Source organism: Lonchura striata, chromosome 5 (genome assembly GCF_050655825.1).
Source record: "Lonchura striata isolate lonStrDom1 chromosome 5, ASM5065582v1, whole genome shotgun sequence".
Taxonomy (NCBI): Eukaryota; Metazoa; Chordata; class Aves; order Passeriformes; family Estrildidae; genus Lonchura; species Lonchura striata.
In genome coordinates, this window is record NC_140707.1 from 41,454,488 (window position 1) to 41,472,824 (window position 18,337).

The following is an 18,337-nucleotide window of genomic DNA, read 5'->3' on the forward strand; positions in this document are numbered from 1 at the left end:
CCCTTGGTAATGGTTAATGGCATACTCTCCTAATTTTGGTAACAAATGCTTAACAAATATATAAGGTCACATTCTAACTGAAGTAGCACAGAGCATACTAGTTATCCTGAAAAAACTATGAATCAAACATATGACAACAGGAAATAATAACAAAATGGTTTCCTCTTAAACCTTTGTTTCAAACCCAATGATGACAACGATGATTTCTACCACGGCACAAAGAGAGGTAGACTTTCCACTCACTAACTAGGGGGCATATTCTGAAAAGAAAACCATTTGCTAGAAATTTACTGATCCCTTCTAAAGAAACGTCATGCAGTGAGAAAATTCCTCATGAGAAATATCATGCAGTGAGTAAATACTCTTTATTCCATGAAGACTTTATTTCAGCTACAAAAATTCTCAATGTAAGGCTTGTGCTACAAAAGCTACAGGTCTCTCTGGAGCAAGTAAAGGCAAAAGCATTAGAAACCACCATCCTAAGCCAACACTTGGTTTAAAATACATTGTGGGGGAGAAAAAAAATTCAGTCTTTTTTTACTTCCCCCATAATATATTAGAGTGCCAGTTAGGGAAGCATTCCTGACTAACAACTGGCAAACTGGTAACAATGGATGAGGAAAAGGCTGGGGCAATCAACAACTTTTTGCCTCTTCAATGTCTTCAATGCAGTTTCTCCTCCCATACTTCTTGAATGGATGGACCTTAAGCCAGAGGGATGATTAAGCCTCTCTAAGGGATGATCAGATTCATGACCACCTGAGGAAGCTGAAGAACCTGAATGTACATATGTCTATGGGACCTGATGGGATGCATCCCAATTGGCTGGTGTAGTTGCTAAACCACTCTCCATGGCATTGAAAGTCAGGGCAGTGAGGAGAAGTCCCAGATGACTGGAAGTCAGGAACATTGCATCCATCTTAGAAAAGGATAGAAAGGAAGAACAGGGAACTACTGACCTGTCAGCCTCAGTTCTGTGCCCAGAAAAATCATGGAACAGATCCTCCTGCAAGCCCTGTTAAGGCACATGGGGGACAGGGAGGTGATTTGAAACAGCCATCATGGCTTCACTGAGGGAAAATCCTGGGAAAATTCTATCACAGCTAACCAGAAAATGTAGACATTCAGATCTTTGAAGGAATATATATATACATGCATATTTTAAGATCTTTCTCCTCATTAAGAATTTCTTCATTCAGCCTGATGTTCAAGTTCTAAGAGGGGCATCAGAAGAACCCCCATGTATGGGAAAGTGGCAGTAGTAGACAATAAAAGGAAGCAAGAAAGGAAGATCTAGTGACAAGCCAAATCATGAATGTTGGGAATTTCCTGACAGGATTTTTATAATAAATGGAGATGCTGTTACGCAGTCTTCATCTAGGCATTTTGAGCATTATTGTCTACTAAGACTTTAGGGCAGATAGAAGCCACTGGATGGTAGGGCTTCCAGGAACAAGCTTGAATTCTAGCTTTTAGATAGGCTACATCTACATGTAACATAGCTGTTACATTATTAAGAACATTATTATTATTAAGAACATGAAGAGAGCTTTGTAGCTTGTCTCAGTGTAGTTAAAATGACAAATCTTAATACTTGTGTCATTAAATACATGTCATTTCCCACTTGCTTGACTTCCATGATTCCCCTCTATAAATAATGACTATATCTGACTTAGCAACCTTGACTCAGAAATACTGGGTTGTACCTGGGGGATCTTATTTCATCATATACCCTCCTCCTCACATTGAGAGTTTCTTTTGTTTACAACTTGTTTCTAAGTTGAGTGAAAACAGATTTTGTTCTCAGAGTGCCACCAACTGCCTCCTTTCTGCTCTAACGTGTTTAGGCTGTTTTTTGCCAGTCAGTTTCTGTCAGCTCTCCTCAGAGGATCTTTCAAGCCTAAGCACCTCACACTACAATTTCCACTGCAAATTCTGTAGTCAGCAGAGTTTCTTTTTACTATGGACAGCTATGCTGGGGATATCTGCCTCTTCAGAAACAGTGCCTAACTGGCCTCTACATGGAGTATTCTGATTTGCAAATCACATCTTAGAGATGTATCTTAGAGGTAAACTGAATCAATGATATTCCAAATGCTCAAATGGTTTTTAGTCAGAAGCATGATTTCCCTTCTGTTCACTTTTTCTCCTGAAATCCCATCTTAAATTCATTATGACAATCTCCAAGTTTTATATTGGCATAGATACTCCCTACAAGTTTCAATGCTTCTTTTTAATGTCCATGCCTAAGGAAAATACAGCAAAAAATACACTTTCAGAAGGGCATAAAATAAAAAAAAAGACAAAATCGAAGAAAGAATAGTTTTAAGTCTTCAAATAAGATACCTTTCTCTCCTTTTGATAAAAATCTGCACACAACTTGATATGACTGTGCATGGGTCCATTATCCCTTTTATGTACTCCTAGAGCCCACAACATGAATAACAACATTGCTTTTGGAAAGGATATCATGATTCAGTTCTCTCTAGGTTTACTCTGGGTACTCTATTCATGCTGTCTCATATGCTTCATGCAAAAACCATTTTTATTCCCTACCATATTGATCAAGCATTGCTTATACAATTTTGTCTGATATCACCTTTTTGTAATAAAAACCTCTCTCTGCAATAAAGTGACTGATACAATCCCAGTTTCCCCTGAACTGCATTGTAATACTAATTTTTGCCTCTGAGAAAAGGAAAATTTAAGTAAAATTTCACCCATGATATTAATCAGAAAAGGAAGAAGATGATCACAGACACTTAATTTCAATAAGAATTATTTCCAAATCACCACCTTTACAGAAAATGTAATTACCAGAAAATAATTCATATCTAAACCTATCTAGATTGTAGAAAAAAATTTCTCATTGAGAGACTAAAGTTAGGTCACAGTTACAAAGTTTGCTGTTTTTCTAATATGAAAGCAGAATATGTTGCATTGCTAAATAAGTAAGCACTAATATTCTCTTTGAACCACTACAACCTGTTGAATTTTATGAATCTACTAGTATGTTTATTCCATTAACAGAAACAAATAAATATAATAAATAAATACATAAAAAATATAATGTGGCATGGGAAAATTATCATTTTTCTCCCCTGCATTTAGAGAGTTTTTGAATTTTAATATTAAAAAAACTAAATTTAGGCAATATAAGCCTCTAATCAAGTCAACTTCTTGTTAACTCTGTTAAAGGGTTTAATAAATCCATAAGAAATTTCTGTGTGCCTTGGTGCACAGAAACCTGGAATAAAGAAGGGCAGGAATGTTACTGCATTTTGGATAGACTGTTCTTTTAACTTTCACTAAGTCACACTGAGCATTTATGATTTGTCTCCTTAATATTTTTATTCATTTTTCGGTTTTAAATAAATTGAATACAGAGCAAAGATCTCAAAACTTTCAATGGGGTACAATGAAACTCTTAGTTCTTAGTGAAAATAGTTTCTGTTTGCACTAGCTGGAGTGGAAAACCCATTGTAACATACTGACAAAGACAGAAAGTAATGAGAAATGAATGAAGTGACAGAGAAAGATATTCACCATATCCATCAGTCATGGCTTCTACAATTTTTATCTGACCTAGCTTTTCTCTGGTGTACTTTTATTTTGGTTTAAATATTTGTGTTTTCATATTAGAGAACTTTGACAAGATCATTGATAAGAAAAAGGAAAATATGTGAGTTCTTTATTCTCTTTTGGTCAGAACTGAAACAAAGATTAACAATGATGGTGAGGTAAGAAAACATCCTGTAGATGGCAATTATTATGACTGTTATACAGGAGAAAAAAATGTCTTAAAAGCATACAGAAAGGACAGCTTAAAAAACCCAATAATCTGCAAAAAACTTTCTGCTCTGAGTTTGAAGATCTGATTTAGATTATAGAATGCATAAAACAATAGCTCCAGAGTCATGTGAAAAAGAACAGAGAAACATGTATACTAGTTGAACACTGTTCTTCATAGAGGCTAAATTACCTGTTCTACTGATACTGAGGAATATGGTGCAAATTCTAGTTTAGTGACCTCAACTCCAAAAAAAAAAAGAACTACTGCAATAAATATGTATATGTATGTATGCATACGTACGATATAGCTGTATCATCAGGTGTGTAAACTTTAAAGTCTTCACATTTCCTAAGTGACTTTTCAAGAGACACAGAATCATGTTTTAAATATAGAGGTGTCAGGCTATTTGATTGATGGATTAAATTACTATTTACCTAAGGGAAAAGGTCTTTTTTTACCATTCATTGAAATAATTTTCTACTATTCACCAAAACCCAATAATTTATAAGTCTACTGCTTCCTGACTCCCAAAGTCTTCTGTTTTTGAGAAATTCTACTTCTATATAGGAAACAAAAATGAGGCAGAAACTGCAAGTGATGAAAACAAACTATGAACACCCAGTGCAAATGCTGAATTATGTTGACAAGAAAACTGAGAGAAAAGCAGCAAAACAAGACAAAAGAGGAAGATGCTACCATTTCATAGCTCTAAAGCAGTAATTTTAGGAGATTATTTTAATAATATTCAATTTTTTGGTATATTAGATGATAAAACCAATGACTAATGAGAAACACAGGCTTTAAGCAATTATTATATCTCAGCAGATAAATGATTCAAAGTGACAACACACATGACCTTTACCTTGTTTAGCCCTTTATCTTAAACAGATATTTTTGGTAACATGGGCTCTTAAAGATAGCACCGATGTGTCTTTGTTAGAAGAAAATAAGTAACACTGTCTGCTCAGACATGGACTAGGAGGCAGGCAGAACATTTTTAGTTAGTAGTAGTGCAAAAGCCTCATGGAAATGTCTCTTACCAGTTCTCCTGCACTGCCTGCTGTGTGATGGCAATAAATGATGAGACCAGGGATGGGCTGTTGATCTTTAGCCATGATAACAGCTGGACTGGTATAGGATGGATGCTTCTAATGCACAACACATAACAGCCATGAATACAGTGACAGGAAAACGTGAAACTGTACAAGCAAATGACCAAAAATGAATGAGGTGACAACATCTGTGACACCAAAATGCCAAGCTCATAAGAACACAGCCAGTTGAGATTTCAGATTATTTCCTGCCTTTAAAAATGGCACACATTATTTATCTTTGCCTGCATCAAAAGAAATTAAACAATTTTAAATTTGCATTAATAAAAACTGATACTTGCAAATGATAATTACCTTAATTCATCCCTGCAAAGACATATGTAATCAGGATTTTCTGTATATTGGGAGATGATCTCCAGCTGCAGCTGTCTTAGAAATGTCAAGATGCCTCAGACCTGAATTCACATTTCTGGAGTTAGAATGTTGCTGCTTTGGTTTAGAAATTGTTTAATATAATTTTGAGTTACTTTCAATTCTCACAATAGGAATTAAAAGCACAACTTGTGGAGCAGATAGAGAACAAAGCAGTTTGGAAAAAACTGTTTCCAAACACACAGGGATACATTACTTTCCATTAGAAAACTGCACACATAAAACTGAGATAAATATTTATATATTGCTTCAAATAGTACAATAATTCTTGAGAAAATATTTAAAATTTGAATTGGAATTATTTACAAGTGTTCATATTTTTCCTCTTTTGCAGTCTCCAATTTATTATTTAAGTTTGAGTAATGCTGATCTATGATTACTGGTTAAAGCAAGGCTATAAAGACATTAGGATATTTAGTTTATTGGCAGAATTTTACATCTTTTATGCAGACGTGCATATTGGAATATAGTAATCTGCATAGTTCATTACTTAAATTCTTACCTGTCTGTCATAATTTTACCGGCTTTCAGAAACTAAAATTTTAATTTCAAATTAGATATTATGGCTTGCAAAGTTTTGTTGTGATTCCTTAACATGCCGCCTACTGGACTTTGCATGTTCAGGCGTGTGAATACTTTGAATTATAAAAAGCCACTAAAACCAGTCTGTCACATCAGAATGATATCATAAAGCATATGTTAACACCAAGATAATAAATGATATTTCTCCCACTGGAATTTGAAATCATCTACCAAACAAAAATTCATATATTTTTATGAAGCTCTACTTCTACAAAATGCACCCGAAATAAATCTATTTGACACGAAGACATCAATGTAGAGTCACAACTTGCAAATGAACATTGGTGGAAATGCCTGAGACAGGATCTAAAGGGTCTCTTAAGGAAAGAAGCCAGACTCACCTTAGCTGCAATGGCTGCTGCTGTTATATGTGAAGAAGAACTGTCCTCTGTTGAGGCAACTCCGCTATCCTTCTTCTCTTCCTCCTCTTCCTCACACTGCACTCCTTTGTCTTCTGTTTGTTTGTGAGGGCTGGTGGTTGGAGGAGGAGAAAGAGGAGGTGGTGGCGAAGGTAGATCTTCAAGCTCATCGTGTACCTCCTTTACTTTTACAATGGCATCGCGCAGAAGATCAATGGCGTGAGGTAGGGCTGGCAGTATAAACTGAAAGCATTCCTATGCAAACCAGAAGAGAAACCGCTGTGAAAAGGTACCTGTACATGCAAATAGGAGTTTACTCTTTAAATATATTTGGGATTTAGATGCATCTTTTCACCTGATCGTAAATAAAACCTACCACATCCTATGCAACTGCTCTTAAAAGATAAATGAACTCAGATCTGGTGACTATTCTATAAATTTTTACCTTTTTTCGTGTAAATACAGTAAATCGCACAACAGGGCTATTGCAATGACGCTAATACTGAAAACAAGAGTTACATTTCTGTGAATATGTAATACAGAAACCAGTTCATAGCAACTGGCAGAATGCTACAAAAATGCAGAATAGAAACATTAACTATATCCCTGCAGGGATATCAGCTTCAAATCTTTCCTATTATGCTCCCTCACAATTAGAAAACAATTCATAAGGGTTTCCATAATTATACTTTTATACAATTATATCCTTTTTTATTCATGGACTTATTCTACATAATCGAAGAATAAGAAACCACACTGATGTCATTATAATGCAATGTAACTAAAAAAAAAAATTATAAACAAGGTATTTTTCAAACCTCTCCTTGTTCTATACTCTTACAAACAACCAGAAAGTTTATTTTACGTGGCTGGAGAAAGCAAAACTGCAAATGCTGTGCAGTTGCTCTTGCTCCATAATGGGCATACATATATATACATATAACCACAATGTATAGCTACCTGTGCTGCTAAAATATGCTGGTGCTTCATCAAATCAAAGCAGAATCCCAGGATCTAATGTGCTGCAGCTGCCTACTCTGATCAGGGTCAGTATGAAACTCAAGCTTCCTAAGGCTTATTCAGTTGTCTTGAAAAACAATCCAACAACAGAGACTCCATAACCCTTGTTGAGAATGTGCTTTAATACCTAATTACCCTCAAAACCTTTGGGGTTTATTTCAGTTTTGTTTTGGTTTTCCATTTCTTTTCTTTTTCATCTGAAAGCTACCTCTTTCAATTTGTGACTATTGTCTCTCATTCTTCTCCCAGGCACTGCAAGAAAGTTTTCTTATGTCATTTGAGGAGACTGCATATAAACATTTAAGTATTGGAAAATGATGGCAGGGTCACAAGAAATAATTGCCATGGCAATGCAGTCAGGAACACACAAGTTGACAGACAAACCTGGCACTACTCCTTTTGTTGTCCTTCAGTTTTGTTTCAAGCATAGGAAGATTTAAAAAAACATATTCCAATATTTTAGAGTATCCAGGAAATTAATAATAAGTTCATAAATAGATAATGAAATAAATATTTTCAATAATAAACATAACTACATAAACAAAACAATTGCCAAAGAATCAATCAGAAATTACTGGAGTTTATATATCTCACTTTGTAAGTAAAACATGACTCATGAGCATTTTATTTCTTCAAAGCTTCTAAATAAGAGCACATCTTTCAGTTGCTTCTTTAAGAGTAATGAATGATAAGTCAGACTACCTCACAGATTTATAAATTCTTTAAACATTCAAGTTGGTAGTGCAGACAGCTGGAGTAAACCAGATGAGTACAAATGCTGTATATAATGAATATATATTAAAACATATTTGTAAAGAAAATAAAGATCACAACTTATAATGTAACTGCAAACTGCAGTTATTGTGCCTTCACAGTATTACTTTAAAAATGGTTTAAAAAAAATGAAGCACACAACCATCATTACTTTAGCAAAGAAGCAGATCTCAAATAAAGGAGAAAAAAGAACAACAATCTCTGAACTGATCAATAACTCTAATAATTGACTAATCAGAGAAGTACAATCCCCACTCCAGCACTGAATAAAGCCTTGTTGGCTTGAGTGTTAATGCACAGATTCCCAGTAAGTCCTCCAAAGGATCATGTTACATATGAAACTCATTGTTTTAGAAAATTTTTACTACAATTACAAAATGTTAAAGACTTAATAAACATCTGGTCATTTCACACTTTGACCTCCTCCATAATGTTAACTATCTTTTGCAAGACTTAAAAAAACCCAAAAAACCCCACAAAAATGAAAGATTTCTACATATCTGGGTTCAATGATATATGCCACACAAATGTTCTCGGGTGAAAACATGTTTGGTATGTAGTCCATTTCTGAGGTGAAGCATTTACACTGCTGTCATTTTCCATTAATATTTTATTAAAGAAGTGTGTATACTGCTGCAATTTTGTAGCTTTATATAAGCTTCTCATATGATCATATTTATACAATGGAAAGGAAATTAGCAAGTGGTAAAAGAGAAAAATGAGGGAAATTCCTGGTGACAATCTGTCCTTTTTGGTTCTCGAGATTTAGCCTTTTATCGGCCAGTTTTCTCCACTCTTCATCTTATAAGTCTTTGCTGAAATCTAAGACCTTACAGATGTCTCATACTAAAAGAAATCATGACAGGACAGAGTATCATCATGACAAGAACAAATAAAAATCAGTTTATTAGAAGCTTGCTTCTATGATGTAATCATACGGCTTTTTTCTTTTCCAGCAGAATTACCTTTTTTATTACTTACCCTATATCAAACTACTGTTAAAATACTTATTAATACTTTTTCATTTCTTTTCCTCATTACCTTTCTGCAATTTACCTGTCTTCAAAGTCTGATTGCCTCAGGACAGAAAATGACAATTGCTTCTGTGGGTTAGGAGTGCTCCTGAACACAATAAAAACTATTAGAGATTGTAGGCTATTTTATCTCTCTCCTAATTCAGTAAAAGAAGTATTTACTTGTGAAATAACCTTCTTACTGGCACATCACTTCTTTAAAATGGGGGGCCATTGCTATGCTAAATACATGTACATACATACGATTTCTCACATATAACTGGAAGAATTTCAGGAAGGTACTCCCACCTCACCATCCTCCAATGCCTCTTGTGTGTTTTGAAGGCTTTTAAATTTCCTTTGAATTACAGTCTCACTAGATTTCCAGAAATGCTGTAAGGAATCACAGAATCACAGGAGGGCTCACACTGCGTCCTTGAACTGAAACATGTCAATAGTGTATCTGAAAACCTATGGTGGCTGCTTAAGACCACAGGATTCACATCTCCTCTCCAGCTTCTAGGTGACAGCTCACATAAATGTTGTTTCTCTATCTCCAGACAGAAGTCTAAGAAACAGCGACTCCAGTGCTGCTAAACACGCCAGCAGTGTCTGCTCCATCCTGGGTACTACAGGCTCATCAGATGTACCAGGAATGCATTTCTTAGAGGCCACAGATAAAGACATTTATTAACAAGGCCAGACGTAGTCTGAGCCCGGAAGAAATAGATTCTTGTGACTGATGGGGGACCTTCCTCAGCAGTTTTGTATCAGGTTGTACAGATCACTATTCAGCTTAGCAGTATTTCTGTGGAGATTGTTTTTCTAGCAGCCAACTATGAAGAAATTAGTGAAAGATCTAGAATTACTAAGATACACACACACACAAATACCTGCTGCACTTTAACTCTCTTCTCAGCTATAGAGTCAGACAGTATGAATAAAGGCAAAAATTCTAAGTTCTCCATCCAAACAGAGTAAAATGCAGGAAGAAACAAACTTTATAAAGGGTGTAAAGTCTGATATACCCATATAGAGAAGATTCAGAAACATTCCCAAACTCTTAAAAATTACGTTCCCTTTCTTCCCTCTTGCTGATCAAAACTGCAAATGCTCCAGCAAGTTCTACCATATACTATGCATTCCTCTCTTACTTCTGTGTGAAAAAGAATGATTTCTTGGAAGTTGGAGACAGCCCAGAGATAAGGTACAGCTAATTGGAAAAGAAAGGGAAAGAGTAAGAGATCATTAGACTCTTCATTAGCACTGCCTGCTCAAGCAAGTGCTCTCTTGCATTACATGTAATGTTGTCCTGGTCACACAGCACCTTCAATCAGATTTGAATTGTATGGTCCTTGGCTAAGTGTGATGGTGTGGTAACTTTACAAGAACATGCATTTCAATTCACTTTTGTAAAATTTGTGATAGTGGTCACTTTCTACCATTTGAAACAAGGAGAAGTGCTCATCATAGTTCCTTCCTAGCAGATCAGTAAGAACATTTCTTACCTGTGACCCTTTCTTGCTACCTGGAAGATTAATTATGAGTGTTTTCCCTCTGATTCCACACACAGGCCTGAAATGAAAGAAACACAACTGAAATTCTTGCATGCAACAATCTCCACTATCAAAACAAAAGGAAAGCATTTAAGATAAATTTTATGATTTATCAGGTTTTGTAAATTTAATTTCCAATACATTTGCTGATCATGTTTTCAAAAAAAGAACTTGGGAGAAGTTATTTTTTGAAAACATAAAACAGATTGATAGAGTCTAACATTAATTTGATATATCTTTATTGAGATCTGTGTAGCTCCCTTAATTCTACTGTTTACTTGTGTCCAATACATTATTTCATATAGTCCCTATTTATTCATACACATGGTTCGTTTGCAGTGTAATTGACTGTGTCAAACATTATGTCCCTGGCCAGGTAAAAATACTAAGTTGCATTAATTCAAATTGGTCCCTTCTATTTAAAGATTAAACACAAGAAAAGCAAAGAAGGAAGTTACTCTCAGGTGAAAACTATATTTATGCAATTAATATATAATTCTTCCTAATAGTTTTCCCCTCTCCCTCAAGAAAAAGTATAACCAACCATCAAAGACAGAAGCTTTTATTTTACTTTTTTTTTGTCTTTTAGAAATTAATTTGGTGGTGATGTAAGGCTGAGCACCCAAGTGCTGAATGTTTTCTGTTGACTAGAGTTTGACTATTCAACATTTTAGCTAAATATTAAAAAAAAAAAAAAAGAAACAATTACAGAATTTTGTATTGAAGTTGTAAAGAGTGCTTCCACTGTTTACAAAAACTAAGGTGAAAAACCCAGGATATAAGGATAGGAAAAATGTAAAAGGACAAAAGTAAACCATGAAGATATGAAGGTTACAGTTGAGAGAAACTGTATGACATTCTATTTATTGAATTAAAACCTGAGCTATAAGTGAAGATAGAATAGAAAGTATTAATGGCATTAGCAAAAATTCTGAGCCAAAGACATGGCTTATTGAGTAGCCACCTCCCCTGGATTTCTTCTTGTACAAATAATTCTCAGTGATTAATGTCATTTATTGGTCGCATGCCATTTTTTAGCAGGGTACCAAGTATTTCCATGACAGCTGGCACAATGCTCACAAGAAAATAGCACAGAGATCGTCTTTGAGCTACTAAATGAACTTTTGATATCACACTCAAGCCAGCCTAAATTGTTATTTTCAGTCTGAGCATTGCTTGACTCCTAGTCTCTCTTTTCTCCTACTGCCTCTTTCACACTATGCACCCCCTAGTTTAGAAAGAATTCCAGCTGAGGAATCTCTACTGCAGCACAGAGATGAGCCTAAGTTAAAGAAACGTGTTCATTTACTCCTGTTACAGTAGTTAAGCTTACAGAGTACAAACTCAATCCATCAGATCCCATACGTGGGTTGCAGTTTATGGCAGACTTAAAACAAAGGAAATAAGAACGGTCCACAGTGGGAAAAAGTGGAATAGTGGAATTATGTTTGGCAGACAGTGCCTATAGTAGTCATGTGTTTGGCCCTTCTACTCTGCTTTAAATGTTTTTTGAGCATTATAAGCTGAATGTCTGGTACAACTGAACAATAATCAAAAAAGGACTAAACCAACAGCATGAAAACTCAGATTTCAGCTGTCAATTATCAGACCTAGTGGCTCTAGAGAGAAATGGAGCTGCCAAAAATTCTCAAGAGAGCATGTAAAAGTAAGTAAAAGTGCTTAAGAACTACATGGTTGGCAAAAGTATTGTGTGTGCTTTCAAGAAAACCACACAGATTGTGCAAGTATTCCAGGGCCTTTGAGAGATAAATCAACAGTATTCCTCCAAATCTAGGGTAGTACAAAACATTTGTCTTTATCAAAGGGATTTTTTTTACCTAACAAAGCATTTTAATACTTGATGAACAACATACAGAAAAATTCTTAACTCATCACCCAAACACCACAGATCTAGAATGAAAAGACAGCTCTTTAAGAGTGTATATCAATATTACAAATAACCTGGCACAGAAAATAGAGACAACAAAGGGAATTCAATGGGACAATGCAATTTCCATTATTTTAATTTGCCCCCTTGACTGAAGTTAAGAGTTCTAGTCTTGGTAACAATGGCAGTTTTCAATGATTTGTGCACAGCCATTGGATAGCAATGAGTAATCCTATGGAAAGAGTTCACCTCATATTTTGAAGGAAGCAATCTTACCTAGAGAGCATGCCCAGAGGTGTAACATTAAGTGATCCCATCAGCATTGCCAGGGCCATCCCCGGGGCTTCTCGCTCTATTACTTCTTTAGTGGCCTGCAATCAAAGATTAAATAGCAAACTGAGTGATCAAGTGGAAAGATAAGACAAAAATAAAACCAGCTAAAAATTAAGTAGGAATATCTCCTCATTTTTTTTCTGCCAAGAAATACTGTTGCTAAATTATCTACTGAAGTATGCTGTAGAATTTTCTTTTGGTTGTGTAAAATAGGGAAAGACAAGGAGTTGGGATGAAGGACTGTTAGCAGCAGATTCCTGCAGAAAGTTATGAAAAGTCAGGACCCTATAAATATAAAAAGTGTTAACAAACACCACAGAAATAACAACTACCTCAAACAGAAAAGAAAAGCTGTTTGAGAATAAGCAAAGAATGTAACTGCCTTCTCTTCTTCATCAATCTCGTGCATTTTCCTGTTGAGATTTTCCCAGGCATGAAAAGGATGAATCAGTCTGCGCAGAAGATAGAAAAAAAATTTGCAAAGGGAAGCCCATGTAGCAGGCAGGCAGGAAAATAGTAAAATGGTAATGATAATGGCCAGAGGCTGAGGCCTTCCCTTTTGATCATGTCAGCAAAACAGCAGTTCCAAACAGGCTGGTGGCTTTTATTCATAAGCAGTCCATACACAGTGGGCATTGAGAAGTCTGGAAGCAGAGTCTGAAAATTCTCGTCCTTTTATCCTTTTTCCAAACAGGGAATCAGATGGAAAATCATACACAACCTAACTTACTTCCCAACACAAATTTTCTCAAATGCACAATCTGTCCAGTCTCTCAATATCTAATTTTACTTAGGACACAACATCTTAAAGACAGGTTACAGTCCTATTCTCTCTTCGTTTCCCCCACAGTAGCTGCTGTTCAGTGGATTACATTGCTTCATGCTCTGAAATAAGATTCTAACTTACTAAACACAACCAAATTAGTAGCAATGGTCATAAAACTGTGAAATCCATGGTATAGCACACAGTCAAACTACAATGCTTTGATGGTACAACTATCAAAACAGAAATAGAAAAGAACGTATTAAGTACAAGGACACCCTAAATAAGCTGAATTTTCTTTGCAGTTTGATATAGAAAAAAAACCCAGGCAAATTATTTTGTGGGAAAGATTCAATTATAAATCACATACTTGTACTTTTGTAAGCTTAGTTCACAAACAGAAAACTAAAGTCCTAGAGAAGAAAAACGACAGAATTAACCCAACAGCGTCCCCTAAAGAAGGACGCTTACATGTAAGGGTGTTTACATGAAGCAGTAAAAAAAACCAGCAAAAAAAAATATCCATCAAGAGTACAGATATTCAAATGGTCATATTCTCAGACATGATCACTAGCTTTTGATATTATTAAAGGACTATCATAATATTAATTAATTAGAAATTAATATCAGTATTAGAAGACTTCAGACACTGCTACCATGTAAATCTTTGAGTACTTTATTAATAAGCAAACTTGTAATGTGCTCAGTTATGGGAAGCTGGAACTTTGGCTTATAAAAAACCAAGCAATTTTAATTTAGTAGCTGACACCACAGTCTCCTGTATTTCAAGCATAGCATGCTGGGTTTTGGATCTGCCATCCTCTATGCAGAAACAGAAAAGTCATGTGAATACAACCCAGTGACTGTGTTTTACACAGGGAAAATAAGAAGTGAGCTTGGAATCATGTAGACAAAAATAAAACTCCTCCATGGAGAGAGATTACCTTAAGATACCTGCTGAGGTATGAAATCATCAATCACATAAAAAATTTTAAAGACATCCATAGACCTGATGATTTTTATAATATAGAAGATAAAGGCATTGCAATGGTGAAGAGACACTTTGCTGACCATGAAAAGGTTAGTGAAACATGGAATTCTCTGTGTGTGCATACATAGCAAGACTGTATCTATGCCTTTTCATTTCAGTTAATACCATGCTTCAAAGCTATTCAAAACTGTTTTTAAATATAAAGTGCATTTTGAGATTTATTTTCTGCCCTTGAGCACAGTGACACTTTGAAGATATCATTAGTTAAAATTCTGAGCAGGCTTCAAAGGTAGTACAAGATGCAAGACAGTCTAAGAACAATGATGCTGCAGCTCAGGGAGTCCTTCCACGAAATTCAAGTCCATTCTCCAACTTCACAAGAAAAATGACCTTCACAAAATGTCAGTGCTAGCAGGCAATGTGATTATTAAAAATGTATAGACTAAGCAACAAAATCTGAAAGGGCATGAAGTCCAGGCAGCAGTACGATCCTCAACATGAGTTTCTAAAAATAGTTGTTTCAAAATATATAAGCTTATATTTATTACTGCAGATGAACTTCTACAAACAGGGAAACATTTCCCGTTTTCAAGCTGACTGGACTGGATGGATGTAACCAAAAAAGCTGCTGCTAAGTAAACCACTATTACAGTGACATCTGCTCTTGAAATTAGCCACTGTATAGTCCACTTCTGGGATGTCCTGAAATAACATGATTTAACATATGCCCTGAATGGGAACTGAAACCACCAACACACTGGGAAGCACACTCTAAATTTGCTATACATATATATACATATATGAATGAAATCAGCAATGCCTCAATCTGTAACAATTCTTTATTTCACCTAACAAGGTACCAAAGTGCTGGTGACCAGGTTTTCTCACACTTCTTTCAGTATTTTTTATTTGAAGGAAGGGTGGAAGAGAGATGTCAAATTTAGGTTTTCTAATCTGCGTCCAGTTCAGGAGTTAACTGTTGGGTACCAACACCTGCCTCCATGGAAACTATTAAGGAATTAGTGACTCAGCACCTTCACATTTTACCAGTACTCTAACAAGTCTGAATTAAGACTGTTCAACCTGGTTCCATGAGCATTTTTTTTGTTGGTAGTCTCACCACCAGCCAGCTGTTGCACGCTGCAGGGGGCCATAGTGTTGGCACAGGATGAATCACAAATCAAGGCTGTTGCCCTCGGCTCTCTTACAACAGCAGTGATGACACTCTTGGGCAGATGCAGGAAAAAATGATGATATTTCCTTCAGAACTGTCACACTGATGCCTTAATCAGAACTGAAGATTTACACTGGTTCTTGAACCTTAGGCTGACGACTTAGGTAGGTGGAAAATACTGGAGCAAAACCGTATAAAACACTGAAATGATACCAAATAGCATCCCCAGCTTCTGATGGATATGCTGGTAGTGCAAAGAAAACAGGTCCATACAGGAGGGAGGTGGAGGACATGGGTTCCACAGAAACAGAAGTACTTTAAAGTAAAAGCTAGAGTTCAGGAGAAAGACAAATGTGGAAAGTCCAGCTTGGAGGTTTGCCAAGAAAGGCAAAGTTTGTAGTTTAGACAGGAGAAGGGAATGTGGGAAAAAGAAATCCAAAGTGGAAAGACAGAATTGCAGGAAATCCAAGCAGTAGGATTCTCAGAAGGAGAGAAATGAGAATAGCATGAGGGCAAGTGAATGAAGTGAGTGGGATGGAAAACAGCAAGGAGGTTGGAACCTGAGGATTTTTATGTTCCCTTCAAACCCAACCATTGAATGCCAACCATTCAATGGTTCTACAAAGAAAGACTGCCCAAGGCAGCTTTGACAGAAAATAGATGAGGGAGAAACTCAGGAGAAGCAAAATGGGAAGACAAGACATGACAGAAGTGTCAGGACATGGGGGAGACATGAAAAGAGATAGAAAGGAGAAGTAGGGACAAACAATTTAATTATTTAGGATTTACTAAGAACTATCTATGAGAGCAGTACCACTTATGTTTCATTGCTATATGAATAAATGCAATTTATTTTAAAGCACATTTTTGATTGTTTACAAAGTGCCTTTTTATTGGAGTTAGGGCATTATGTTCCCAAACCAACTGGTGTATTTTTAGATATCTTTGACGTAGTTGCGGTTGCTTAACAGATGGCTCACTGCCAAGTGGTTTCACAGAGTTCTCTGCTGCTTCACTGCCTTTCTTTGCCTCCATAAATTGTTAGTTCAGATTCTAACCTGTGGAAACCCTCCCAGGCAGTTATTGGAGAACATACATAATGCAGACTGATTTAATTAAAAGACCTAGGACTACTCTTCTGGAAATGTTCAGAAACTCCTTATCTTTTTCTTTCAGGTATTAGGCATAGCAAAGGTTGACCTCAATAGTAAGTAATAATCTGAGACATTTCATATACACTGCAGCTGGTTTTAGGCAGTAATATAGTTTTACTTCTTCAACTAAAATGCAAATATGAAACTCAGAAATCATAATAAATTCAATTAAATTAAGATGACAGAGACTGCCTCTGTGGAAAATATTATTTCTGATGAACAAGTTAAAATCTATGACTGTGTAGTACATAATAGAGCTATAAATGCAAATTAATGGACAAATTTGCAGATAATTTATGTTTAACAGACAACAGCATTAGCATCAGTAAGATTTAATTAACTATTTGAGCTTTCCACTGAAAGCAAAAATCTAAGGGCTTTACCAAAGAAATACCTATATAACCTCTACAACAGAGCTCACAGACAACAGAAGAGCAGAGAAAAACTAGAGAGGTCAGTCAAATATGCAACAAAAGCATTGCTCATGTCTGTAAACCAGTTGTGTAACAAGTATGCACTTTAGGAATAAAAATTGCATCTCAGCCTGGAGATGAGATGCCTTCTTCAAAGTTATACAGAATTCCTCTGCTGGAGACAACACCTGTGTCAGTAATTTTTATTCACAAATCAGCTATTTCAGCTTATTGTCTACTTCCCTACTCTTATTTTGCAGGGAGAAAATAGAGCTTACATGGAGCTAGACGATCAGAGCTTCTCACCAAAAAACTCAATTTCTTCTCCATGAACAATAAGAATTACAGATTTCAGCAGATGGTTTCCTTCAATACATTGGGAAGTTTTTTGGATAAGGATTTAAACTCATCTCAGTTTCACCACTATTCTTTTCTTGAATTCTTCCTGTTCTTTGCCACTAATAACCTGTACAGTGATATTCAGTCTTTTTTTAATAGATGTAAGGCATGACAGGATTTGCAGTCTTTGATGTTTTCCAAAATCAAATTTCTTTGGCTAATTGCTCAGTTATCTTGATGAATGGATGAAAGTGATCACATATGCTATTGCTGCAAAACAACCAAAATCAAGTAGGTTTATAAAAATACAATGCTAAAGTAAAACTAAAGTGGTTGCTGTGTTTGGGCTCGCAGAATGACTGGTGGTGACTAGGCAGACATGGGGCCAGTGCTGACCCTGATACATGTGTTTGCTCCTGCTCATAAAGTGACCATCCAACTTTGCCAATTTTACTGTACATTAAGACGCTCATGCTGAGACTGGCATGTCCTTGTTGGGAGTTTTTGATGTTAAACGCAGCTATGTCTGCACACAGACACATACTAAGAGCACTCAGACTTTTGTAGATTTTTTTTTTTACATAAAAGAAAACAAAACACATCTAATCCTATTAGAGTGGCTTACCCTAGTGTCTTTCCCTCTTACCAGTGGTAAGCTTGATACTTCTCTGCTAACTGACCTGATTCCATTTTCTTTTACT

At 35.9% G+C, this 18,337-nt stretch overlaps 1 protein-coding gene across 21 annotated transcripts in view; it reads right to left on the bottom strand.

The window, feature by feature from the left end:
• The window catches only part of GPHN (gephyrin), a 269,974-nt gene that overhangs the window by 92,334 nt on the left and 159,303 nt on the right, over window positions 1–18,337 (bottom strand). For 17 of the 21 annotated variants that reach the window (XM_077784089.2, XM_085580343.1, XM_031505003.3 and 14 more), the window contains 4 exons: window positions 12,746–12,840; window positions 10,534–10,600; window positions 6,201–6,473; window positions 4,834–4,941 (listed from right to left, as the gene is read on the bottom strand). In XM_077784089.2, the coding sequence (XP_077640215.2) occupies window positions 4,834–4,941; window positions 6,201–6,473; window positions 10,534–10,600; window positions 12,746–12,840 (543 nt within the window). The remainder of the gene's footprint in view (window positions 1–4,833; window positions 4,942–6,200; window positions 6,474–10,533; window positions 10,601–12,745; window positions 12,841–18,337) is intronic. The other 4 variants (XM_031505004.3, XM_085580345.1, XM_077784088.2 and 1 more) reach the window with 1 other exon arrangement.